At 34.4% G+C, this 27,815-nt stretch overlaps 2 protein-coding genes across 50 annotated transcripts in view; one reads left to right on the top strand and one right to left on the bottom strand.

The window, feature by feature from the left end:
- The window catches only part of LOC103317042 (BRISC and BRCA1-A complex member 2), a 226,437-nt gene that overhangs the window by 40,995 nt on the left and 157,627 nt on the right, over positions 1 to 27,815 (top strand). The window contains exon 2 of one of the 48 annotated variants that reach the window (XM_031930137.2): positions 2,698 to 2,768. The exons of the other annotated variants lie outside the window; for them this stretch is intronic. The gene's annotated coding sequence lies outside the window, so the exon portion shown is untranslated. The remainder of the gene's footprint in view (positions 1 to 2,697; positions 2,769 to 27,815) is intronic. 48 annotated transcript variants of the gene reach the window in all.
- Positions 18,203 to 21,946, bottom strand: LOC116417374. Of its 2 annotated transcripts, XR_004227647.2 has the most exons (3): positions 21,126 to 21,946; positions 18,563 to 21,050; positions 18,203 to 18,478 (listed from the first exon to the last, which is right to left on the bottom strand). XR_004227647.2 is itself a non-coding variant. In XM_031930130.2 (2 exons), the coding sequence occupies exons 1-2, from the start codon at positions 21,590 to 21,592 to the stop codon at positions 19,640 to 19,642; spliced, it is 1,878 nt and encodes a 625-aa protein (XP_031785990.1). In that variant the 5' UTR covers positions 21,593 to 21,946; the 3' UTR covers positions 18,486 to 19,639. The 2 variants fall into 2 exon arrangements, 1 of the variants encoding a protein (XP_031785990.1); XM_031930130.2 differs by lacking the exon at positions 18,203 to 18,478 and having other exon boundaries at positions 18,486 to 21,050.

The raw sequence follows: 27,815 nt of genomic DNA, 5'->3' as shown, positions 1-27,815 counted from the left end.
CGCTATCAGAAACACAAAGTATGGAATAAATAAGAAGATCGGGAAAAGGTTGAAAATTTGTTTTCGATGGGATGTTCAATCCCCAAAATCCAAGATGAAATATACAATGCAAAGAAAATTCAGTTAACCGCAAAAGATCTACAAAATATTAAACAAAGATTAAAAGATGAAACTGATGATACATTAGATACTGCAACAACAATGTTGAAAAACATCTACAGTCAGTATTTATAATAATTATCTTTAATAGTTTAATAACTAATTATATGTGCTTATAAACATTTATAAAAAATGTATACATATTTTTTTATATAGATGCAGATATAGACTTGATATGGATGCAGAAAATAACAGAAAAATTTTTAGAGGACTTTTTTTTAGCACATTGTCAATGCGACAGACTTTAAAAGCATGGCCTGAAACAGTTTTCATTGATACCACGTATAATTTATTGAAGCGCAAGTTGATCACTTTGATTCTGTGTGTGCAGGATTCAATGGGTCTAACCCATATAGTTGGTGTTGCCTTGTTAAGTAATGAACAGGCTGTAACATTAAAAAGTGTATTTAACATTTTCATTCAGAAAAATGTAGAAGCTTGTAAAAAAATTAATTGCTTCATGACTGATAAAGATCTCACCGAAAGAAACGTTCTTAAGGAATTGTTTCCTAATGTGGCCATGTACATATGTGAATTTCACGTACTAAAAATTTTTTCAAGAACAATATCAATAAGTGATATGAATATAACCTCTGAAGAGCGAGACGAAGCACTTAACATTTTGGTTAAGTTAGCTAAAAGCAACTGTGAACTACTCACCCACATCAAAAAGGAACACCTGAATACAACTATCAAAAAGTACTTACTCCGTCTGTTTTTAGAAAAGTAGAAACACAGCTTAAGAGAAGAAAGCCAATGACACTTTTAGAGATCAATAAAACACACAAAACCTGCTAGATAAGGTCAGGTTATCGAGTTTTAAATGTCACACTTGATAGTTGTGAATGTATTGATCACATAGAGAATAAATTGCCTTGCAGGCATATATTTTCTCTGAGAGAGTACTTAGAGTATGCTCTGTTTGACGTACAGTTGTACCCTACGAGATGGACAAATGTCTACAACTTAGAAAATCAACCAATGATATCAATGAATTCGAAAATAGTCACAAACCTATCTACTACGCTGTCTCCAGATGTTCAATATTCATCTAATAGATTATCATCAGATAATAGTCATCGGATTCAGTCGCTAGAGCCTAAAACTAAGCATTAAAGATTCAAATTAATGAAGGAACTCGCAGGAAGTTTGGCCAATTTAGGATCCATGGTTACAAAAAAGCAATTTCGTCAAAGAGCAGATTTGATCAGAACAATAATTGATGCTTGGAGTCAAAATAAAAATATTGAGCTAGATCAACTGATTGTAACATCTCTATCGAATTTATCAATATATGAAAAGAATACTTTAGATGAAGATGAAGACATTGATCTTTCCAGTATTACGATGCCAACACCATTAAAGATACGTGGGATACCAAGAAACGTATTTAAAAGTACACCAACAAGGAACAAAAAGAAATAAATGATTAATATATCAGATATTTTAGCAAAAGTAATTGTTGCTGGTGCAACAATATTGACAAATGCCTCAAAAGTTCAGAAAATGAGTTGCATCGAGATTTTAAGAGTATTTTAATTGTTGTAGAGTTAATATACTTCTTTTATAATACAGTAGCAAGTAAAAATACCTGCAAAGTGATAAGTATAGTTCCAATGTGCGATGATCATCATACTTAAAACCTTTCTCTATGCATATCTGCATATCTTATAAATTTAATTTTGTATGTATCCCCCTAACTTATGACAATAAAACATTACCATGTATTAATTGTTTCAATTCAAAATCTTAATAAATGATTTCTGTGTTAATCCCTCATGTATAATATCTTCCTATATTATATAGTCATTTTGGCAAGACTCCCCCCACCACCCCTCCACCACCCCCCCACCACCACCCCCCCACCTTGGCCCCCCCACCAAAACACGTAAAATTCTTTCATTTTTCTGTTATTTTCGAAAATCTCAAAAACCCCCCCACCACCCCCACCAACCCCCACCACCCCTCCACCACCCCCCCACCGCCTATATACATATAGGCCCCCCCCACCCCAAATATATATATATATATATATATATATATATATATATATATATATATATATATATATATATTTATTTATTTATTTATTTATTACACCTATGCACACAGAACAGCGTCTGCTGCAGTCAAAAGTTTCCGCACCAATGCAGTATACATATATATAACCTCAATTTTCGCGTACGCTATTTGTTGTTTTTCGCGTACGCGAGTTGAACCTCGGCGAGGTCTTGGTTATTTCGCGTGCGCTAGATATCTTTTCGCGTACGCGCTATCGGCCGCGGAGACAGACTCTAAATATTTATGCTATCACACGGTCTTAATTTCTAAACTATATTTTGAAAATAAGTTACTGATTCTAATTTCACTGAATTTTTTTGTTTGGAATAAAAACCTTAGCCTCTTTAGCTTTGACCTTAAAATATTTGTTCTTAGCCTTGTTGCATTTATTGAAAATTCTAAAGTAATCTTGAAAAATAAAAATACTCGTTCATAAATACGACTAATTTTCTTATTAACTTAATTTATACTTTTCAGACTTAGAAACATCTTTCAACAACATTACATTGGTCCAATAGGTGCTGTATTGGAGCACTTCGACCTCAAGGGTAAAATAAAGTGTTCTGTGTATCTTGTGCTCCTGTCTAGTGCTTCAGCGGTGTTTATATAGTGTTAAGGTATTGTGAGTGTCAGTGCACGACAACATTTTGTGTGTAAAGTGAGAAGATACTTTTTATTGTATATGTGGACTAGCGAGAAATGCAATCCTACGTTTCACTTGCTCTTTCCCATTGTGAGAAATAAAGTTTTGTAATGATTTTGCTTTTAATTAAAAAAAAAAAGTATACTTCTCGAGATCTTGTGCAAAGTGCTTTTAATTGTTGATTTTACGTGTGAACTCTTTGTGTTTGACCACGAGTGTTCCTATTCCAATACTAAATATTCAAAAAGAAAAAAAAATGTGATAAACTTTTTAATCGGATTTCAAGTGATTTTAAAATTTCTCTTTTTCCTTTAAAGATTTGAGTCTTTGTGTGATCGAAAATAGTGTATTGCGTTTATATCTCAAATATGGTCCAATGTTTTGAATGTTTTTCAAAGTGCGTGTAATTTTTGAGTTGTGCTTTTTAAAAATAAAAACATGATTATTGAAAGTTATTACGACTGTATTTCACTTAAATTTTAAGTTATTTCATGGGACAGATCCTGAGAAAAACATCAAACTCAAAAAAGTCGTTTTCTACGTGACACGATAACTGGATTAAAAAAGCAATAATCAAGTTCAAATTCTGAATAGTTAGAATTACACAGCACCTTGATCCCTTTCTTTGGGCTGTTTATGAAACCAATTATTTTCAAAGATATTAAGCTTCAAAATTTTATTTTCGCACCCCACACTGTATACTCTTTATAACTGAAAACTGCATCGGTTGGATCTCAGCTTCAATTTAATGGATTTAAATCTATACCTAGGCTGATTTTTTCTGTTTTTGTTTTACCAATTGGTTGACAACAAGATTTTCAGTTACGCATGTGTGTTTTTTCATGGCGATTTTTCGATCACTAGTGATTTTAGATGCGTTCTGCGAATTATCCTTACCATTATAACTTGGAAACAAATGTTAAACTTTTCTTTAAAATATCATGATTATTGAATGTTATGATAACTATAGACTACTTTAATTTTAAGTCATTTCATGGAGTATATCCGGAGAAAAACGAGAAGGAGGAATTTTTAACTCCAACGTACAGAGTTACTTTTTCTGTTTGTTTCTCTCTGGCAATCGGCGCGCGTTATCGTGACGAATGTCAATTCTCGAGTAAGGCACCCACGTATACCTCCCGTCAGATGGCAGTATGTAAGTCTATTTATAATAGTGTGATTGCACAGTAGAAAAATACTTGAGCTAAATAAATACAATAAATGAATAAGAAATTTAATAATAAATAAAAAGTTAACAAATGTTCTTTTCATGCCATCAACTATATATAATAATATAATCCATTTCTAAAAGGGAGATTTCGATAATATCGAATTGAAGCTCTTACAGAGCCAATTCAAACCGTTATCAAAAAATTTCATTGGTGGGTACAGTGGAAACAGGGAGTAACTTCAAAGAGTTCAACAACAACAAAATCAACGCGCGCGGTACGCGCGCCAAGCCAACTTCTAGTATAAACAATTATAGCTATGCGAGAAAGAGAGAGATAGAGAATTATAATTGATTCGAAACAATGTTGTCTATTAAACAAAAAAGTACAAAAACTTTATAGAATTATATATAAAGTCAAATCAATTCAGACATTAAAGCGATACATAATGTTGAAGGAAGCTATGTGCCAAAGAATTGGCAGCGGTTTTTTCAGTATTGTCTAACTTTATCGAAAACGCGATTTCCATACATCAGTAGTTAGACACGTTTAATTACAATGACCAACTACTGGGGCTAAGACCGCGTCTGATTGTTTGAGGTTCGGTTTTTTTTTAATTGAAAGTTAATTGTGTCGGCTAAACGTTTGATACTTTGCAAGTGAGATAATGGATTGTGAAGTTTTCAGACTAGGGTTCAAGTCTCGGTTAGGGCAAGGTTTTTTTCACTATTTTGCGGTCAATTTGTTTGGATTAGCATCAACAAATATATATTTTTCATAATTGTTTAGTAAAAAAAAATAATTTATTTGAATAAAAAAAACTTCAATTATATGAGTGATTTCTGACGTGATTTTTAACTTAATTTATCACGTGACAAATCACTCCAAATAGTCAAGTGATAAATCACGTAATGAATCATGTGAGAATTCAAGTGATCTATCACGTGATTGATCGTGTGATAAATCACGTGATTTTACTCGCCAGGAATGACATGTAACCCAAAATTGAAGGAAATTAAACAAAATTTGAGAAAAAATGAATCAGCTATTGATAGACCTGATTTAGTAGCAAAAGTTTTTAATGCAAAAGTTAATGAGTTATTAAATGAAATTCTTAAAAATACATTGTAACGGTTGCCAGTGCAATTAACGCACGTTGAGCACGTTACGACGTCTCTCCGGGACAGAATCAACATTCTGTATAATACTTCTGTTGTTACAGCTACTAAAGGCGCAGCATGTGAGAGAGTAAGAGAGACAGAGAGAAAATAAGCATCGGGAGAGATTTAAATTCAGCAACGTACAATGTTGCCACCTGCTCGCGCACTGCTGTCAAGAGTTGACAACAGTGTGTCAGAGTCAGAAAAGAGGTTTACTACATATGCACTTGTTGGCTCTTATTTATAAAAATCATAAACTGAAAAATGCAGATGATGTTGATAAACTCATAAGTGCAGAAATACCTGATGAAATTAAATATCCAAGGTTACATAATATTTTTAAGCAATCAATGATACATGGCCTTGTGGTTAAAATAACTTAAATTCACCATGTATGGATAGGAAAACAAAAAAATGTATCAAACACTTTTCGAAATAGTTTAATTAGCAAACTACTTTTTTTTAATAATACTGTATATCCCGTATATCCTCTTTATCGACAAAGTAACAATGGAAAATAAATTCGTTTCAATAAAAACAATATAGCTGATAATTGATTTGTAGTTTCATACAATCCGTATTTATTCTTGAATTTTAATTGTTTTAATTGTCATAATGTTGAAGTATGTTCAACTACTCAATGTGTCAAATCAAACGGACCTCCGTCTTCAATAAACGGACCTCCGTCTTCGATAAACGGACCTCTGTCTTGTATAAACGGACCTCTATCTTATATAAACGGACCTCCGTCTTCAATAAACGGACCTCCGTTTTGTATGTAAGTTAACTATTGAAGGAACATACGAACCATTGATGATGACTGAAGAAAAAAAAAGTCGTAATTTGACTGACGAAAATGCTCCTTAATATAATAAAGGATAATGTATGTGCATACATATACCATACAACACAGTAAGATTGGTCCAGATATGTCGGATGCTGTAAATAATAATCTTTGCAGAAAAATATGGCAAATATGTTTATTCGTATTTTTACTCTGAATTATTCTATCAATCATATGCAGCACACAGATATATATGTATATTTCACATACATCATCAGAGGTGCTCTTAAGATTTGGCCCAGATAAAAGGGATACTACAAATAATTATTTGTGCAGATATGATCTTTTGTATTTAAGCTATCTGTTTGTTAATATGAAATGACGAATGCTGTATGAAATTCATGCATATCACAAGATGTAATCTTCAGATTTGGTTTAGATGAAAGGGATGCTGCAAATAATTCTTCGTGCAGACACATTTTTTTTATAAATTACGAAAATCTTCATGTAATCATTTTCTTTATGTGTATATAGCACTAACACGAGTTTTTTCAGTAGGGAAAGATAAATTAATATTAAACAATATAAATTTTTTTAAATAGATGTTTTAACTAAATATTACGATTTATTACATACTTTGAATAATGCATCAGATATTTTTATAATAACCCTGGTAGAGAATAAACCAACCATTCACCAACGGTTGGCCCACGGCGTTTGCTAACCGCTTACCAATCAAATTTAACTATTAGAAGCATGCTCTGTGTGTTTTAGCAAACATGCGCTCTGGAACTGATGCCGCGCATGCGCACTATGGTGACTCGTGCGTACACCTTTTCACATAACCCCAAAATTTAATGAAACTTTACTCTGTTGAAAATAAATGAATGGATATTTAGGTGGATAATCCAGGTAGATATCCAGCTGGATTAGAAATAAATTCCATGTGGATTTGATATAGATTCCACGTGGATAATCCAGATCGATATCCAGCTGGATATTTTGGAAAAAAAAATACAAAAAATTATTTAAATAATATTTTTTATATATTTTGTGACCATAAATGGTAGTACCTTGCGGAGGATAACACTTAAACTGGGACACTGAGCCTTGTTATTATAACTCTAAAAATCTTGTTCAAACAATAAAAAGTTAAATGTGAAATAACAAATTTTTATTAAATATTATTTTATTGCTTCCTCCTAGAGGAAGCATTGTAATAGTGAATTTTTGAGTTTGTCTAGAAACATGTTAAAATGTGTTTTGATGTATTTTTAGTCGAAATATAGTGTTTTTAGAAAATGTCAGTGCGTGCGTGTGTGTGTTTTTTTTTTTTATGTGGTGTAGGCAGAGCAAGCTCTGCACAAGTGGCCCTCTGACACCGGATCCCCACGGGTACTATCGTTGAACAATACTTCCGTGGGGCCCGTTAACTAGCCTTTTTTGGCTTCTCCTTTGAAGTTTGACATTTCCGTACATCCCTCATCCACCAAGGTGATTAGGGGTTCAGGATCAAACTCGTCTTCTTCATTCTGCATCGTCCTGCCGTTTTCTTCCTTCTATATCGTCCAGCCGTCTGCTTCCTGCCGCATCGCCCGGTCGTCTACTTTGAGCAGCATCGACCGGCCATCCTCTGGACAGACTCAAACCCGACACCTACGTTCCTCTGCATCGGGTGAGAGAGTCTGGGCTCAACTTAGTTACCTACGTTCCTCAGCATCGGTCTGAGGAGCACTTAGAGGTACTCACCCTAGCTCCTACGTTTTTCTGCATCGGGCAGGGGAGTGAGAGCTCAACTCTGTGACCTACGTTCCTCTGCATCAGTCTGAGGAGTGTTTTGTATCTATTACTTAGTGGCCTTTGTCTAGCAACAGTTTTACTCAGCCGTTTCGCCATGTCCTTCCCTTCTATTCTCTTCGTAATTTCTAACCTTCTTGATAATAGTCCTTACATAGTTGTTTACTGCGCACGAGCCATCTTTCGACACTAGCATAGCTGTCATCATTGACTTAGGGGTCACCCTAGCCTAAAGGTACCGCTCGAGTTCCTCTCGTTCCATTTCGTATCGCGAACAGTTGCAGACGACATGCTCCGCATCTTCGTTTCCTTTCAAACATACTCGGCAATTTGGATTATCTTCTATCTTGAAGCAGTGTAGGTAGACTCGAAAGCACCCATGCCCGCTCAAAAACTGCGTAAGGTAGTAATTCATTTCCCCGTGTCGTCTATTGGTCCAGCTAACAATACATGGTATAAGGCGGTTCGTCCATCGCCCATTTCCACTGGAGTCCCATCGTCTTTGCCACTCAGCTAGGGTTTGTTCCTTTGCGGATTTCCGAACTTCCTTTTGAGTATTGTCACCACGCCGATTTTCTTCGTATATATTCTTTCGTTTTGTTGCTAGAAGGTCAATAGGCGGCATACTTGAAATAACGCACACTGCATCTTCTGATACTGTTTGGTATGCAGAAGCGACCCGCAATGCACTTCTCTTATAAAATGTTGACAGCTTTCGTGCATAGAACTTCACCAACATAGTGTCCGCCTATATTGATGTAGTTACACTAGCTGGAGTTTATTACGTGTTCGTCCACTGACAGCGTTATTGTCTCTATTTTCTTTCTACTGGATATAAGAATATCCTTTGTTTTATGGCTAGCAAGTTCAAGTCCAGTCTGCTTTAGTTAATCATGGATTATACTTACTGCCTCGTTAGCGATTTCCGTCACCTTTTCCTTTTGCTTTGCTACTACCACTACTGCAATGTTATCTGCAAACCCTACAACTGTTGCACCTTTGGAAAGCTCTAGCCTAAGTACGCCATCGTACATGATATACCACAATAGTGGGCTTAGCACTGACCCTTGTGAGACCCCTTCGGTTATTTGATAGGTTTTCGTGCCGCTCTCTGTGTCATACATAATGGTTCTGTCTTTCAGGTAGTCAAACATAATCCTTCTTATATATGCGGGTACCTCTTTTTTCCGTAGTACCTCCTGTATCTTGCCCCAGCTGGCTCAGTTAAACGCATTTTTAACATCCAGTGTAATAATAGCACAGTACTTCTTGGATCCTCCTTTCCATCGTTGTCCTTCTGTTGCAGTTCTAGCGGTGTCAACTACTAAGCTTATGGTATCAAGAGTGGAGCGTTTTTTCCTAAAGCCGTATTGATATTTCGCAAGTCCGCCTGGTTTTTCAATGACTTGGTCCATTCTAAAGCCGATTATGTGCTCTAAAATCTTGCCCGGGGTGACAAAATCAATAATTGGCGCGTTCTTATGAAAAGTAGCCTCTAAAAAAATATGGCGACGACGAGACTTAAGGAACGCAGAACGCGAACGGTGGAATTCAGTCCTGTAAATTTCAAATATTCACAATTTAACCTTTAATAGATTTTACAAGTATTTTTTAAAAAATAATTGCAAAATATTGATTTTTAATTGTTATACATGTAATTTGATAATAATTTTAATAAAAATAAAACATTACTTCAATAAGTACACTGATTTTATTTTTAAATTTATTTCAATATTTGTATAAAATATGAAAAAGATGTAATGATGAAAAACATTTAACACATTTTGGAATATGTGTATAAAAATATTTCAAGACTAAAAAAACTTTGTTCAAAACAAAAAACAAATTTTACAATTAATATCATGTGGTTTACAATTAAAATTACATGTAATATAATATAATAATAATGAAGAAACTTTATCATGTGACAGCGAAAATTACATCCATAAATCAAGTTGCTGTCTGCGATGAGCAACACATGTATACCAGACCGTAGACTGTGCATATCAAAAATATACTCTGCGTATCGAATACAAAGTTTGGCCACCATAAGAAACTACAATATTACTGCTTCGACAACTTTCTAAAGCAATTACAATCAAAACTTACATAAGCGGTCACGATATATTATAAGAGAAAATAACTTTAATAGTATAACAAAATTTGGAACTCTTGGCATGCATGTAGATGATTTGACTTTGTTTTCGATAAGAAAAGTACTAAATGAGCATATCACTTGGTAGGTAAAGTTGCCCTCTACTGTAACCAGTAAACGTATACCAGCTGAGTATGATCTTCACTTTTCTGTCTTCTAAACACTAATTCAAAAGTTTATCTTCTTAATGAACTGTAAAAGAAACTTCTAACAGAAACAATCTGAAAAAGTGACAATAATTTTAACAACTATCCTCATACGATATTTCATTATTCATATAGTCACAGATTTAACCGTTCGTACTCTATTTACCTTAAATCTTAGTATACCCAGTCTGTTCTAGAGACTTGACTGCACGCTACCAGTATATGTAAACTGGCCTCACTGTAACGTTTTTTGCATCTAAAAAGAGTAAAAGAAAATTTGTGATAATTCCCTATAATACCCTATTATATTAAAGAGAAATCCATTTTGGCGTTCTCCGTTTCTCCGATTTTCCAAGTTCATAATTTTTTATGAATTAGAGTGACCTCTCTATTATATTAAAATCTCATTTGAATCATCAATTAATTAACAACCTTGTGCAATAGCATCGACTTAAAGGTAACGATTTCAGACACGTCTCACCGATCGCCAAAACGAACAGCGCCCCTCCATTGAAACTCATAAAGTCAATATATGCACAATGTTGTAGTTATTGAATTTATTAAACACACTTATAATGAAAAATAATATAAATGACAACCTGCGCAGACTTCAAAAAATTTCTGTTTATGATACTAAATTATCTATGACTATGATAAACTCAACTTGCGCAGTCTTCCGAACGTTTAGTCTACTTTTGATACTGCATTAAATTCGAGTGGATAACTATAAAAGTATATTCCAAATAATTTTGTTAATCAAAATAATAGAATTTATCGATGTTACCGCTTGCAGAGGTCAGAGCAGAATGAGCACTGAAACCAATTTTTCACGCTATTTATACATATTTTAGCGCATGCACAGATGTCATTAGTAGATAGGCTATAGGCATACCAAAACATAGGCATACTAAAACACCCCCTCTCCTCTCAGAGTGTTTTGGTACCCGATGGAAGAGGAGGGATCCCCTCTCTCTCTCCAAGATACTAAAACACCCTCTCTCCTCTCATAGTGTTTTAGTACCCGATGAGAGAGTGGGAATAATTTTTCCTCTCTCTCTCGATTATGTTTTGGAATGCCTATAACGTTCTCTACTTATTTTTAAAATTTTTTTTATTTTACTTTACAGTTTATGCTGATAGAACAATTTCATGAGTTTGACGTTGTGCAATACACAGGTCGTCTTATAGCTTGGATTATGATTTGTGCATACTGTGACGCACTTAAAAGATAGTTTTGACGGATAGCCATACTGTTCAATATTGTGAACAGGAAATTTGAATCGTTGAAGCCATTTCTGTTTTAATGCACCCATGACAACAATTTTTGATGCATCATGTAAAGCGTCACGAAGCAAGTTTCCAATTTGAGAGTAGTCATGTCCATCCGTTTTCCACCTGATGCCATGATAATTAGGTTTGAGCCATTTGTTTTCCCTTTGCATTTTGTCTGAGAGTTTTTTCCATGAGAAGGGATTTTTGAATATTAGAACAATAGGATCTGCACTATTTTCCTTGAGAGGTATGATTGCTAATTCCTTTAGAATATAATCTTCTTCGGTTTGCTTGAAACCAGTCATGTCTACTGCATACTCCATTTTCCGGTGCAGCTTAGACGAGCTTCTTGACATCTTCACTAATAGGATTGTACTGAACGATGCGATCGTGTAAGATCAGACAGTAGGCTGAAGTGTTAGCAGGAAAATCTTTTTTAGCCTCAAACTCCAGACGTACATCGACAGGAGCGCTCTTGAGAGATTCGTTTTGTCGTGAACAGTCAATAACTACGAGTAGTGCAAAGTTGAGAAACGAAGACTTTGTCAGCAGCGGTTGCGGATCTCTTCCATAGTAGGATTTTTGAAAATTAGCGTACATATCATAGAGAATGGCAAACTGATTTTTAGCTATGTCGAGGTTCATATTGTTGTATGGATAATATTGTGAATTCAAGAAAAGTTTCACATTACTCAACTCACAATGGTCAAATCGACTGGCGTTTGCAGTTCTCAATGATTTTCTCTTAGTTTGCAGTCCAAGAATCACAAAACGAGGTTTTTCCAATTGATTTCATGTTTTCACCGTCCAGACGTGTTTAGTAGTGCTTGGGAGAAGAGGATATTCAAATAATTCCCTAGAACGGAAACACATGGAGATAGGATTATCTTTACCAATGAAATTCAATAGCTGGATTTTTTGTTTATCAGATGCAACAACATATGGCATCAACCACTCTATCTTTGATACTTTTACTTCGTAATCTTCATAAATAGTTACACCAGATGCTACAGTACCTTCCTGGATTATTACGTTCAAGTCGCTTCTCGATCTTGTGAGAATGAGCTCATGCTTCATATTAACTATAATCTTTTTACAGTCTTCTGCAAAACCCAAGATCATACTCAGTGGAATCGCAACGTCAAAATTTCCCTTGTATCCCAGCATATCATTCTGATTCAAATTAAATGAAATCAATCCTTTCATAGCACTGCTCAGACCAACATTTTTACTTTTATCTATCTCCACAGCATTAATCTCATAACGAATTTCATCAAACAGATGATAAATGCCATTGTTGACAAATTTAGTTTTAGCAAGTGCTGCTGATCCACCTTTTACTTGCAACTTTCCACATATATGGATAGAGCTGCGCGATGGTAAGAGACATAGATCTTGATGTTGGATAGAAATATGAATTTCATCACTGTTGTCAAAGCTTAATGATGAGTATGGTTGATGTGCGTGTACTTCGTAATGAGCAATAGACTCATCGAATACGACACCTGATCGAATGCTTAGAATTTCGTCCATTTTTCTGGAAACAGCAAAGAATTATACACGTGAATTTTTTTCACGAACTTTTAGTCCTAAACTTTTCAGAAACTGAATGCTCTTGCGTGTTAACGGTTTGAGTTTCTTCGATCGACTGATGACTGGTTGCCATGATGACTGATTTATATATTATCCAGAATTGTAAACGATGCCCATTATACAAATTTGATGTGAAGTCTAATAGTTATTTCCTCTCCTCGAAAATTCACTAAATTTCCATCCTGATCAACAATTTGAATTTGTAGATGATCTATGCACTTGACACTGACCGGTAGATATATGACGTGTGACGGAACTTCTATGATTTTATATCCCGGAGGCACTCTGGGAAAGAACTCATGGATTGTATGAACTTTCTTATTATTGATATAAGCACCTCCAGTAATATTGCACTCAACTCTGAGTGCATTGATTCTCAATATTTTCACTGGTAAATCAGAGCTGTGTTGAATGTTTTCTTCGAGAGTGCGAGGAGCAAAGCCAAGGAGACGGCTTATGGAATCGTAAAGTGTGAGATCTATCGGATGACTGCAGAGAATTTCACTTCTAAGAGTATTGTTGTTAGCTTTCAACGAGAATTCGATTCCTTTGGATTTCAAATTTGCTTGTAAAAATTGATTAATAGCATCAATCTCATAACTGCCAGTAGGAATATTAATAATAATAGCTCCGTTTAAATGCAGTTTATGATTTGAATAGTCTACATTGGGAATAGAGTTAAATGATAAAAGTTCAACTAAACCCATGACAAAATTTGTATGCTTCGGTAGTTCAATCGAAGGAAAATATTGCGCTTCTAAGACAGATGAGTTTCCTGAGAGACTCAGAGTGAAGCTATCTTCCATGACTGATCGGAAGATAATGATTCTATTCGTCAGTGAGCACCTCTTTTATAGTCTCCCAGCTAAGAAAAAGAGACAAAGATGGCCACATATAAATGAGTCAAAATTTTGATATCTTTTATAGTTGTATTTCACTTCTTTCACGTTAAAATACAACATGAGATCTTTAGGAGGTTTAAGATCGCCAAAACTATCAAAATAAATCACTTCAGGGCCACGTTTGCAATAGCAAACCCAGTGAGTGCCTCTATTTTGAAAGTCGTCCAAGTTTACCACTGCTGTTTCATTATGCCATGGACCATCAGGTGGTAGATTATTTCTCATGAAAACACCTCTGAAATTTCATCATATGAGCATATTTTTTTAGATCATAGTCAGTCAGTGCACGATTTGGCAAAGTTAAATCGAAGTTTTTTTTCTACTGACTTGATGACCACGACCGATATGAGGTTTCATAAATATTCCCATTCCAGTTTTATAGGGCTTAAGATGAAGACCTTTGCCTAAAGCAATAGCTTCCATGGTCTTATTATGCCTCTTACTTTCTTCATGATTTTTCTGCGCAGCTTTAGCATCATTAACTGCTTTAGCTATTCCAGCAGCGCCTCCTGCCAGAGCACCGGTTGCACTTAGTCCTGCGAACAATGGAATGAGAAAAGGAAGAACTCCACTAATTTTTGATGGAAGCGGCAGAACACGTGGAATGATAACTTTTTTCTTTCCACCTACACTTTTAACAGCTTGAGTGCACCCTTCAAGGCTGATTGAATAACCTTGCGAGAGCTTTTACTTGTTGACATTGATTTTTTAGCCGCAGTCACTAACTTATTAAATTTCAGTCCCATTCCAGTTTTTCCTTTTAATTTCATAGCATTGTTAACAGCAAAAGCAAAAGCTTTTTCGCCAAGACTAGCATCTTTAGCTCTGACACGTTGCATAGCTTCCTCAGCAAGCATCTAGTCAGCAGCTTTACGATCTCCGTTTTTATCGGAGTAAGCTATGTCGTGTTTTTTACAAGCCTGATCAAGCGGATTAATACCAGGATCTCCTCTTTTCATTCGCTTTTTCAATTTAGTTCCGGGACCGTAGTATTGATATCCAGGAAGATGCATTTCAACAGGTAAGTTATTGATAACTTTATCAAGCAACCATAGCCTTTCGGCTGTTTCTGAGATTTGTGTATGATCATCTCTCTTCGAGTGTTGATTCACAACTGACGTTCATGGTATAAAACGAGCGTTTATATTTCGAGAGCTCAATGTTATATTTGACTCTGTTGAGTGAACATGGATTTTATCGAGCAGAACGTCAAACTCCCTGTGACGAATTTTGATTTTGGAAAAGAGAAGAGAAAGAAGCGTCATGGGGAATTACTACCAGATAGTATACGAGCAGTATTCTGTGGTCCATCAAACTGTGGAAAAACAAATAGTTTATTGGCTTTAATTACACACCCCAATGGTCTTAGGTTTGAGAATTTGTATGTATACTCTAAATCCTTGAATCAGCCAAAGTATCAATTTCTCAAAAATGTTTTGGATCCGATTGAAGGAGTATCATATCTTCCATTCAGTGAGCATGAATCTGTAGTATCTCCAGATGAAGCCCTTCCAAATTCAATAATGATTTTTGATGATGTGGCATGTGAGAAGCAGGATAACGTCAGAGCATTTTTCTGTATGGGGAGACATAAGAGTGTAGATAGCTTCTACCTATGTCAATCTTATACTCATATAGGAAAACATCTCATTAGAGATAATGTCAATTTGTTAGTAATTTATCGACAAGATGATGTAAATCTTAAACATATCTATGAAGATCATGTGAATACCGATTTAACTTTCAACGAATTTCGGAATCTTTGTTCTGAATGTTGGAAGAATGATAGATATGGATTCATCGTTATTGATAAAGATAGGCCGATGAATGAGGGTAGATACAGAAAAGGATTTGACTGTTTTGCAATAAAAAGGGAATTATGAATCTCAAACTTACAGTTCAGTTGTAGACATCGCCACGTCAGCATGTCAGACTTGGAGAAAGAGAAGAATGTTCTTAGTGAGCTCTTGCGAGCTCGTGAGGCTATTAAAAAAAAATACACTTTATTAAAACAGGAGAAAGATGATTTTGAAAAAGTCATCGGCGATACTCTAAAACCAGTCATCACACCACTTGAGAAACTTGTTGAGATGAAAAGTGAAAGCCCACTACAGCAACCATCCAATCACATTTTGGATGAAAACAGCAGTAAAAAAATGAAAAAACGAATGAGAATCGATCGATCGAGTTTGCTCAACGTTCAAAATAAGAACAATAAATCAAGTTTATTGGATTATACTGTTTATGATGATGATGATGATGATGATGATGATGATAATGATGTTTATGACACAATAACCAATTCTACATTTAGATCCGTGAGTGGAAAAAATGAATCAGCTGAAGACTTTTTATCATTGCTAGATAAAAGCCGTAGAACGATTGCTAATATAACGGAGTGCGAAAGGTTGATGAAGTGTATATGATTGGTGATTCAGAAATTGAATTTGATGATAAATATGTCAAAGTCAGAAATGAAAGTTATCCTAAAACGAATGGACTGATGGAATTGCTATTTAGAAAATATCCGGATGATCTTCTTCTGAACTCATCAGATCGTGCAAATTATCGCAAGATTCTGGAAGCAACAAATGCTCATCGGAAAAAATTCAGCAAAGATGAATCTATACGAATGTCGAGAAGTAATAAATATAAGAATATTTTAGCACCAATGTTCCGCAGCACTTCACGTAAAAAGAACAGTAGCAGCGGAGGAGGACTCATACCTAAATATAAAATAGCTAAGAAAAACTCTTCCATTGATCTCGTCTACTGGGATGATCCAAACGAGCTTACTGAGAGACTTCGACTATTGATTGCCGAACGATCAGCTGGAAATAATAATCACAACAATGAAATCCAGTCGATTATTGAGGAATTACGTGAAGCTGGGCATATATATTGATACGCAACTTTCTTCTTTGCATCAGTACTACCATGAGTCTCGATGTGTTTTGATTTTGATCTAGAAAACAAGCGACTTTGCAATCTACGACCGCCCAATCATCCAAACGATGCAATCACATTGCATTCACTGAAAGTTATTCTATAAACTGAAATAAATTATATAGCTGCTAAAATTGCTGGAATTGGTGAAGTTATAGAAGAATACAAGCAGCAAGTTGAAAAACATCAATTGGAAGTGAATGCAAAATTTCGTTATCTGTATAGTACAACTCTTCGCAATTACTCTGGTGTTGATTATATCATTGAAGAAGTGAATAAACAATTAAAAGTTCGTATATACGAATTTCCAGATGGATTTTCATCTACTGTAAAGGAAGATGGAACGTCATAGAGTAGCTGAAGAGCTGCACAAGCCAGCACGTCGGCGATACAAGAGAAGAAAATATGACATACGTGGAATAGACGAGACTTGGCAAGCTGATCTTGTAGAAATGATACCATATTCTAAAGAAAACAAAGGTTTTCATTACTTACTCACTGTCATAGATATATTTTCAAAGTATGCATGGGCCGTGTCAGTCAAGTCAAAGAGTGGTAATGATGTTACTACAGCTATGAAGTCAATACTGAAAGAAGGACGAGTACCGAAGAATCTACAAACTGACCAAGGAAAAGAATTTTACAATTCAAATTTTCAAAAACTTATGAAGAAGCACAATATACACTTATACTCTTCACATAGTAATCTTCATGCAAGTATATGCGAACGATTCAATAGAACGTTAAAAAATGCAATGTGGACAGAATTCAGCAAACAAGGAAGCTATAAATGGTTGGATATTCTACCTAACTTGCTCAAAGCATATAATTTGAGAAAACATCGGACAACAGGAATCGAGCCTGAAAATGTTACACAGGCAAATGAGCGAGAAGTCAAGAGACGTTTTCCAAATGAAAAGTCGCCAGTGAAAAAACCAAAATTTAAAGTAGGAGATAAAGTATGAATAAGTAAGATAAACAATGTTTTTGAAAAAGGTTACACGCCAAACTGGTCAACGGAAATTTGCACAATAACGCGAGTTGTAAAAACAGATCCAGTAACTTACCATCTCAAAGATTATTATGATAAACACGTCTCTGGCGGCTTTTATGAAACGGAAATTCATAAAACTGTATCCGGAAATTTATTTAGTAGAAAAAGTTTTAAAGAAAAGTGGTAAACGCGTATATGTTAAATGGTTAGGATTTAGTGACAAGCATAATAGTTGGATAGATAAAAATGAGATTGTATGAATTATTCAAGGTTCAAATAAATAAGAAAGCAATTGTTATTATATTTAATAATGTATTTATTCATGTAAATTGCACACAAGTTTGAACAAATAAATAAATAGTATTTAACAATTATCAGTCTTTGTATTTCATTATTTTAGCATGTGGTGAACTTAAAAGAAGTTCCACGCTGATATATTATAAATAAACTAAGTTTATTTGCTGTGTTAGAGAGATTATTGAAAAGTTCTTGATCTTTCAAGATTGCTGATGAGATCTTTTCTTGAAGAAATATTTAAAAGCTGTTATCGATCTCGGCCACGATCTTCGTGCCGAATCTCGTCTTTACTTTCTTGAACGCAGTCACCATGTATGCATGATCTTTTTCTAAGTCCGTGGCTTTCTTCTTGGGCAAGAACTCGCGCTCAGCAATTTTGTTAAGTGCAGATAGATCCATTCTGAAAAGTAAAAATATAAGAATTTGTGTTAGAGAAAATACTTTCTTTGAGAAGAAAAATAGTGAGAATCAGCTATGAACTTACTTGGAAATGTTAAGTGAGTCTTGGTTTCTTCTCCAAAGGCAGGTAATTTTCAAGCTCGACTGCTCGAATGTGCTCTTCACCGTGCTGCGTCGGTTGATATAGCCCATTCCCCACCATGATGTCTGCCCCTTCCATCGCCTCTTGTAGAATATCCCTTCTATCGGAAGATGCCCCCTCCATCGATGGATTCCATTCGTGCATTAGCTCCTCACAAACATCGTATTCGATAATGATTTGTTCACCTGTATCGCCATAAAGTGTCACCCCCACTCGTGCTGCACTGTTTTCATTGGTCACTTCATTCCCCCTCTCCATTGCTCTCTCGCTTTCTTCTTCAGTATTGATCGCTTCATACCCCTTCTCCACTTCCATCTCCCCCACTCTTTCTTCTCTTGTATCAGCCATTTTTTCATCTCCCTCCATTTGAATTACAGCCAGCGCCATCTGTTCCTCAATAATTCGGTAATGACCCCAAGGCAAAGTGTCTGTGCTATGAGGTAATAAGTATCTTTTATCATCATGCGGACTTAGTGCTATTTTATTCTGTTTTTCAGTATGCACTACATGCAATTTAGAGCGAATATTGCACTGCTCACGTTTAACTTCTTCAAGATATTTTTGATAATCTTCGAACGTGATTGTTTTCTTCACAACACTTGATTTTATGCCTTTGGCTTTTTTCACAGTCTCAGATCCATCTATCAAAATACTATACATTTTGCTACGTAAACCAATAAATTCCGTCATAATCTTGCCACAGCATTCATCTTTCATTAATCCAGGCACTTTTTTATTGACACGCGGGATTCCAAATTGATTGTTCTCTTTGTAATCAGAAGTATCAAATTTGTGCAAGTCTTCTTTCATTATTTTATACATATCCACGTCAACGACTTCATATATTAGACTATCTGTGTCGGTGTAAAGGAGTTTACATTTGTCCCCAAGTCGACGCTTCATATATGAATAATGAAAATCGTATAACAATGTTTTAGACAAATCGAGAATGCTGAGATCAACGTATATTGGTTTTTTAATTGTAATACTTGTTCTCTTTAGCTGTATAGCAACCAAATTTTAATCAAAGATAGCACAACTATGAAAATTCGGTTGAGCTATACGTGCTTCTGCTCCATATCGACCTGTAAATTTATTCACTAATCGCACATCAACGTGAGATCGTTCTCGCTCGATGCACTTACCATATACTGCATTAATTAATAACTTGTAGAAAAGCTTTTCAAACTCATTCTTGGCCTGCTTTCTCTTCTCTGTATTAAATTCAACATATGGTTTGAGCCAAGGCTTCTGCTCAAAACTCAGAATCCTATGCACTTTTTTTAGTCGAAGTCCATTATCTAATCCCTGTTTTAACGCAAGATAATGAATGACATACCTTTTCTTATCGTTCAAAGTAGTCAACAGTTTCTTTTGCTTTGAGCCAGGGGGTGTACGATGCTCTGCACAAAAAGGCAAATCTTGGTGATCATCATGTATTTCTTCAGGATACTCTAAATCTACTTCAGCAAAGTAGCCTGTATCAGAGTCTGGTGGTGCATTGAAAAAATTTGAATTCGTTTCATATTCGATCCATTTGAATTTTCCCACTGGTAAATACTGCACCGTAGCCCATCCATAAAGATTATTAATATCAAAATATAAGAGTGTCTTCGTTTTCTTATTCTTATCGTATGATGGTCCGATGTACGGATTGTTCGCCTTAGCATACCGATTGCAACATTGACTTATTCCTCCTCGAATGCCTGCTTCAATAAACATCAGCATATCTATATCTGTAAGAAGCTCCAATTCCACTTTTGACATTTTTAGAGCTGCTGAAAATGTGAGACCTGGAGTCGTGTAAAAGTGTGCAGGACATAAACTATACGCTTTCAGAGATGTCTCTCGAAAACTTTCGAAGACGTCAGCTAATAATAAAACATCTGTTTTCAAGTACAAATCTGAATATTCGCCCAAAGTTTTTATAGTAAACATGTTCCATACTGCAACAGCATAGTGATAGTCTTCGTCAATAATATGAGAATCTGTTAGTTTATTGTAAAACTCATTCTTCTCTGGCAGTTTTGTAGTCATCAACTTGTCCAATCCATCTACGAAATCATATGGAAATATACCTTTTCGTCTAAGAAGATTGATTTGTTCATCTGTAAATCCATCATTTTTAAACTCATTTACTGCTATCGGCACGGTTTCCAAATATGATGCAAGCTTTTCCAACGATGATGGTAAAAAACGCCATGAATCTATAAATCTAAAACTGATGTCACAGTCATCTATATACTTCGTAAATGAAATATATTTTTCTTTGTTGTGAGGTATCAGAGATACTCGTCCATTCATTATTGTAGAAGTAGCAATCTCTTTCAAAATGAAGTATGTGTCATAATTGAGGTTATGAAAGATAACCGGCACAAACCTCGAATCCTTGTAATTTAAATTGCATGAATTGTGAGCTGCACCTCTGAAACTAAATAGAAAAAAAAGTATTACATGTTGCATAGCATTTAAGTTAAATATTTGTATACATTAAAAACTAACGTACCGTCCTGTTAGATGACAATGGTCTCGTACTGCGAGTTCTTCACTTTTGATAGGCTTTCGGCATATATGGCAAACAGATGACGTCCGAAAAGATAATTGTTCTAGATCTGTAAGTCTCATTGGTTTTGGATTTTTGTAGAGTAGATCAATCTTTTCACTAATTCCTTTCAGTTCTCGAACAAACCATTTTGCCGGTGTCTCTTCATCTTCATTTTCTTGTCTGTATGATTTATAAACAGATAAACTGTCATCGAAGCTGCACTTTATATAATAGCCTATGCTATATGCTTCATGAAGCTGAAAAGCATTTTCATTTTCAGTAGGCTTTAACAAACATTCAAAATCTGCATAAATAACAAAAGGAACTTTTTCACTTTTATTGTAATCTTCAAATTTAAGAATGTTATTCTTAAAGTCGGGCAAATTAATTCGACATTTATTTAAATTTTTGCAATCATTTTCGTGCATTTCCAACCTTTCTTCACAGTAAAATATTTGTAAACACCTTTCGCAGTGGTATGATTTTACATGAGATTTACTTAATTGAGTGCTTAAAAGTCGAGACAGATATTTAATCTAAACGTAGTGGTATTTAGGCAAGCTTCCGCCATCATCATGATGATTGGAGAATATTTTTTTATATTGATACACAAACTGATAATACTCGTCAGAGTCCAGCCAGAATCTTTCTCCTGGAATTCTTCAAGCTGGGTGAGAATAGGTTCTTTGATATGATCCTTGAACCATTCTTCCAAATTCGTTGACATGAATGCTGTAACTTTCACTTGTAAAATATTTAATGTCTGTCGTTTCCTCACCATTTTTTTGCATAGAAAATTCTGCGATAAAGTCATAATTTATTTTTACAGCGTTATATTCCTTCAAGCAATCTTCTACTTTAACCTTAAAGAGCTTTTGCGCATCGTTAAAAAAACTTAGAATGTCTACATGCTTTATGTTTACAACTACACCTGTTCTAATTCAATTTTGAAACGCTGATTCTACATCTCGCCACTCAACTCTAGCTTCAGTTTCTTCCGATTGTAGACCACCTCCTTGCTGAAGATGTTGTTGGAGTTGAACTTGCACACATGAAAGATGTGTCATACAAGTTTGAAATTTCTGCTTTTCTCCTTTTGCAAGTTTAGCTTTGTCGATTTTTTCGTTCAATTCCTTTATTATGGAATTGCACATGTCCGGCCAATAATAAATATCATTATTGCTCATTTCATGTATACAGGGTGTTTCATTTTAATCCGACCACGACAAAAAACCATGGAAAAACTAATTTTAACGAAAAATGACCTTAACAAAAGTTGAAGGGGGTAAAGGGGGCCATCGAATAACACAAACACCTTTGACCTTGAACTCGATTTTCAAGGTCATTTGAGGGTAATTGTGATTTTTTTAAATAGGAACCTCTATTTTAGACCTTGGAATCGGATAGAGCGGAAAAAATTACGTCGCAAAGGATATTTTAAGTTTGCTTTGGTGACCTTGAGATGGTCAATTCAAGGTCAAATAACAAAAAATCTGCTAAACAGCTGTTTATCTGGTTTTATTTTACTGATGTCGAAAGATGACCTTGACAAAAGTTGAAGGGAGTAAAAGGGGCCATCTAATGACACCAACACCTTTGACCTTGAACTTGATTTTCAAGGTCATTTGAAGGTCATTGTATTTTTTTAACGGGAACCCCTATTTTTGACCTCGGAATACGGAGCAGCGGAAAAAATTACGTCGGAAATGACATTTCATGTTTGCCTTAGTGACCTTGAGAAGGTCAATTCAAGGTCAAATAAGAAGTATCAGCCTAAGATTGTTTTCCTTTCAATTTTTTCGTAGAATTATCATTTTGTTATTGTAATAAACATTAAGAGAATAATTGACTTAAAATGTGATTATGCTTTGCTGACTTCAAAGCCATTTTAAGGTCAGATGTGCAAAAATGCAATATCAAATGTTATGTGGAGTCCAGTTCCCTTTGGGGTGCAAAATTCGATGAGGAAAATTAGTAGCCAATTGTGTCCACGTCGTTCCTGAGTAACGCTAAAGATAGGATAAAAATTCGCTTACGAAAACATCCCAAGAACTGAATAGAATCCAAAAAAATGGTGGTGTCTTTGGGCACCTACATTCAAATCTGTACATAATAAAAGTGAGAGGCAAGGAGACTCACTCTAATCAAGCACCCCAAAGGGAACACAATCCTATTACGTCCACGTCGTTATTCCTGGGCAACACTAAAGTTAGCATATAAATATCGACTCCACATAACATTTGATATTGCATTTTTGCACTTTTGACCTTACAAAATGGCTTTGAAGTCAGCAAAGCATAATCACATTTTAAGTCAATTATTCTCTTAATGTTTATTACAATAACAAAATGATAATTCTACGAAAAAATTGAAAGGAAAACAATCTTAGGCTGATACTTCTTATTTGACCTTGAATTGACCTTCTCAAGGTCACTAAGGCAAACATGAAATGTCATTTCCGACGTAATTTTTTCCGCTGCTCCGTATTCCGAGGTCAAAAATAGGGGTTCCCGTTAAAAAAATACAATGACCTTCAAATGACATTGAAAATCGAGTTCAAGGTCAAAGGTGTTGGTGTCATTAGATGGCCCCTTTTGCTCCCTTCAACTTTTGTCAAGGTCATCTTTCGACATCAGTAAAATAAAACCAGATAAACAGCTGTTTAGCAGATTTTTTGTTATTTGACCTTGAATTGACCTTCTCAAGGTTACCAAAGCAAACTTAAAATATCCTTTGCGACGTAATTTTATCCACTCTATCTGATTCCAAGGTCTAAAATAGAGGTTCCTATTTAAAAAAATCACAATTACCCTCAAATGACCTTGAAAATCGAGTTCAAGGTCATAGGTGTTTGTGTCATTCGATGGCCCCCTTTACCCCCTTCAACTTTTGTTAAGGTCATTTTTCGTTAAAATTAGTTTTTCCATGGTTTTTTGTCGTGGTCGGATTAAAATGAAACACCCTGTATTTCGCAAAGTATCACGCACTACTTCAACAAGGCGTTCAAAAAGTTGAAATGAAGCCATATTTACTTTTTCACTTAACACTCACAAAACAGAATTGTATAAAGAACTAGTTTCGTGTACTGTTGTAGACGAAGTCTGCTCCTCACAGTAAAATTTCTTGTTATATATAGACGAGACCACGAAAGAAAAGGAGGAAAATTTTAGAAACTACCAATGAATAGGAAGTTTGGCAAGGAGAAGGGATATTTTCTTGGGAGGGGATGAATTTTCTATTTTTAGACCAATGAGGTCTATGCTTCTTTTTGACAACCAATTGTGTGACAACCAAGGTGGAGTTTCTTCTTATATAAGCAGGATGATAAAATTCATCTGTTCATTTACAATAAATTCGTCTTATAGAACTAACTCTACGAAGCTGCAAGATGACTGCAATGTGTGAATACAGAAAGATGTTTCAAAATACCATACTGAAATATCCGGAAGAAAATGTTTATATTGTTGACATACAAGGATTTCAAAGAATTGCTGCGGATACTTTCATTTTCAAGGAAATTAGTTTTCTTAACATAAGAAAAACAGCTCCAATCACTATAAGTATTGTTTGTCGTTCTCTAGTCCTATCAGCTCATGTTCATCTTCGGGCTCTCTGCAGGCCTATTGTTCTGAGTGCATTTTTGTGACAATTGTCTCTACGCCACTTGTCAATCGCTAAAAGCGGATCTCTGGAAGTTAACCTGCGGAGTCTTCCGAACGTTTAGTCTGCTTCCGATACTGCAATAAATTCTTGTAAATAACTAAAAAAGTATCTTAAATAATTCGAGTAAATATTTATAAAAGTATATTCCAGACCATATTTTCAAATTCGAGGAATCGTAAATATATTATGCCTCTTGCAAAAAATTATAACATAAATCATACACTCATCATAATTTTTCAAACTCAGTAGATAATTAAGTTGATTTTCGTGAGAGATATAATATATTTACGATTTTTCCACTTTGGCAGGGATATTTGTAACAATAAAATCAAGTTTTATGATCACTAAGCTTTGAATTTTCAGTTGATAATGAACATTAAGGAACAATTTTCTCCTACGGTGACTTTCTTTATTTTGATGTTTGCTACCTCTGTGATTTTTTAGGAATGCTCCAAGCAATTCATAAGCTTTGCTACATGCTTTAAATATGAATTTTGATCATTTTAGCACAAATGTATGGATATCTTCATTTTTAGTTAAAGATACAGGATCTTTGCCATTCTGAGACCCATACAGGAACTTTTGCACTATAAAAAGGTCAACAAATTTTTATGCAATTTTTTAACTGCAACAAAATCATGTATATACAAGATAAATAATAATTTTAATAAATTAAAAATAATATACTTTACTAGTCAAGTGCCTGATAGAAAAATTCATCTGCTACAAACATCATAAACATTAGAGAACCTGCAACAATAAAATAAATTCCTCAAAGTAAATGCTTAATAGAAAAAGTTTTAAACAATAAGTTTTGTTTTTAATTTATAATAAATCAATAATCTAATAATTCCATTGAAGTACTTTATTGAAGGCAGGATACGCATACATGGAACGCTTGTGCAATTCAACTAATTATATACATACAAGCACATATATCACTAATAATTAGAGAAAAATAATAACTATTCAACAATATTATTAGGCACCAACAATATATGCAATATAATTTACAATTTGAAATTGAAAAGTCAAAACAAACTAAAATCTAAAATAAGTACTAACTAAATATGGAGTGTAAATTTCGATATTAAAATTGGACAAACGATTCGATTCATAAACTACATAAATATAACTATAGAATAACACTATTAGTAATCCAAGGTAACTTCACTCCTTACACAATTTGCTAGCATGACTCCGTGGCTTTTACGGAAAATCTTAAAATTATTAATTCGCTAAAATACATTAGCTTATACTTTTAACGCACAGAATGATATAATTTGCTCCATAAATATAAATCTCATTTAACCTTATAGTAATAGAATTAAGAACTATTTAAATAAGTACACATCAATTTAAGAGAGAGCACACAGTGACGCTGTCGTCGTTCAACAAGTCCAAAACTATAGGCTGCAACAACGCGACATAAACCGTCATAAGTGTCGTACAGCATGCCGTGGATAGCGGGACTGTCGTACTTTGCAGTGTCGTACTGCCATTCCGGCTCCGGCATAGCCGTAGCTGCTACACAGATGGAAGTGCATCCTACTGAAATAAATCAGATGACTGATGATGACTGATGACAGATGATGATAATCAGCTGATAACCAGTAGATAATCATGTCAAAACGTCAGTGGATTATCAGGTGATTTCAGCTCAATATTTTTATTAAAGCTGATAGTTATAAATATGCGTTTATATGAGATAAAATGTTAATGATAATCAGGTAATAATCAGGTGACAATCATTCAAAATTTGTAATCTTTAATATATTTATTATAAGTTGTTTGAAATAAGTAAAATTTATAAATTTCACATAATGAGGACCAGTACATAATGGTGTTACCATCAGGATGATAACATGAAAACTCTGGCTGTGAGCTCCAATATTTATGTTTTTTAATAATTTAATTTAAATAAAATTTTTGTGTATTAAATAAAAATTGTATATATATATATATATATATATATATATATATACAATTTTTATTTTTAACACAACAACTTATAAGTAAATATAAAAAAATGATCACTTTATTGAAAGTATAAAACACTATTTAAATATTATTATGTATTATAGCTTAGTAGTTAACACTGGTGTCCCTCAAGGTACGATCTTGGGACCGCTGCTTTTCATTATATACATTAACGATATATTAAAGGAGATTCCTTCTGAGTCAATAATTTCGTATGCAGACGATACTGATATAATAGCTTCTGGAAATGATAGGTTAGAAACCCAAGTTAGCATGAACAAGTTTTTATCTGTGATAGCTGAGTGGGTGGCTGTAAACAAATTGTCATTAAATGTAGGAAAAACTGTGTGCATGACATTTGGAAGTAGTGTTGGAAGCGTTCCAGCTCAAATAAATGTAAAAATTGTTGATAAAAATGTAACTAGAGTAGAAAATATTAAATATTTAGGGATTGTCTTTGACAGCAATCTAAAGTGGGACAGTCATATTCAATATATAATTGATAAAACTAAATACCTAGTATATATTTTTTATAAAATTTCTAAATACATGCACACAGAGACACTCAGAATGATCTACTACGCTTTCTTCCATAGCGTAATAAGCTATGGTATTATAGCGTGGGGTGGAGCATATAGTAATTGTCGAGTCAGATTACAAAAGCTTCAGAACAAAATCTTAAGAATTGTCAATAAAAATAATTTCCTAGTGAATGATAATCCATTAAATATAGGACAACTTTTCGCTCTAGAATCTCTGAAATCACATTACAATGATCTGAAAGACAAATATTTAGCATCAAATAGTGTTACAAGAAACAAAAGTATTATTATACCTAAAACTAAAAAAGGATTAGTAATAAAAATAGCTTCATGAAAGCAATTAATGTTTTCAATGAGCTTCCGAGTGATCTAAAAGCTTTGAATATAGAAAAATACTCGCATAAGAAACTTATTAAAGCGTGGATAAAATGTAACTGTTAAGGTCTAGAATTATAAAATTGTTATT

Source organism: Nasonia vitripennis (genome assembly GCF_009193385.2).
Source record: "Nasonia vitripennis strain AsymCx chromosome 4 unlocalized genomic scaffold, Nvit_psr_1.1 chr4_random0009, whole genome shotgun sequence".
Classification (NCBI taxonomy): domain Eukaryota; kingdom Metazoa; phylum Arthropoda; class Insecta; order Hymenoptera; family Pteromalidae; genus Nasonia; species Nasonia vitripennis.
The sequence above is the reverse complement of the archived record's forward strand: the minus strand, read 5'-3'. Positions and strand labels throughout refer to the sequence as shown.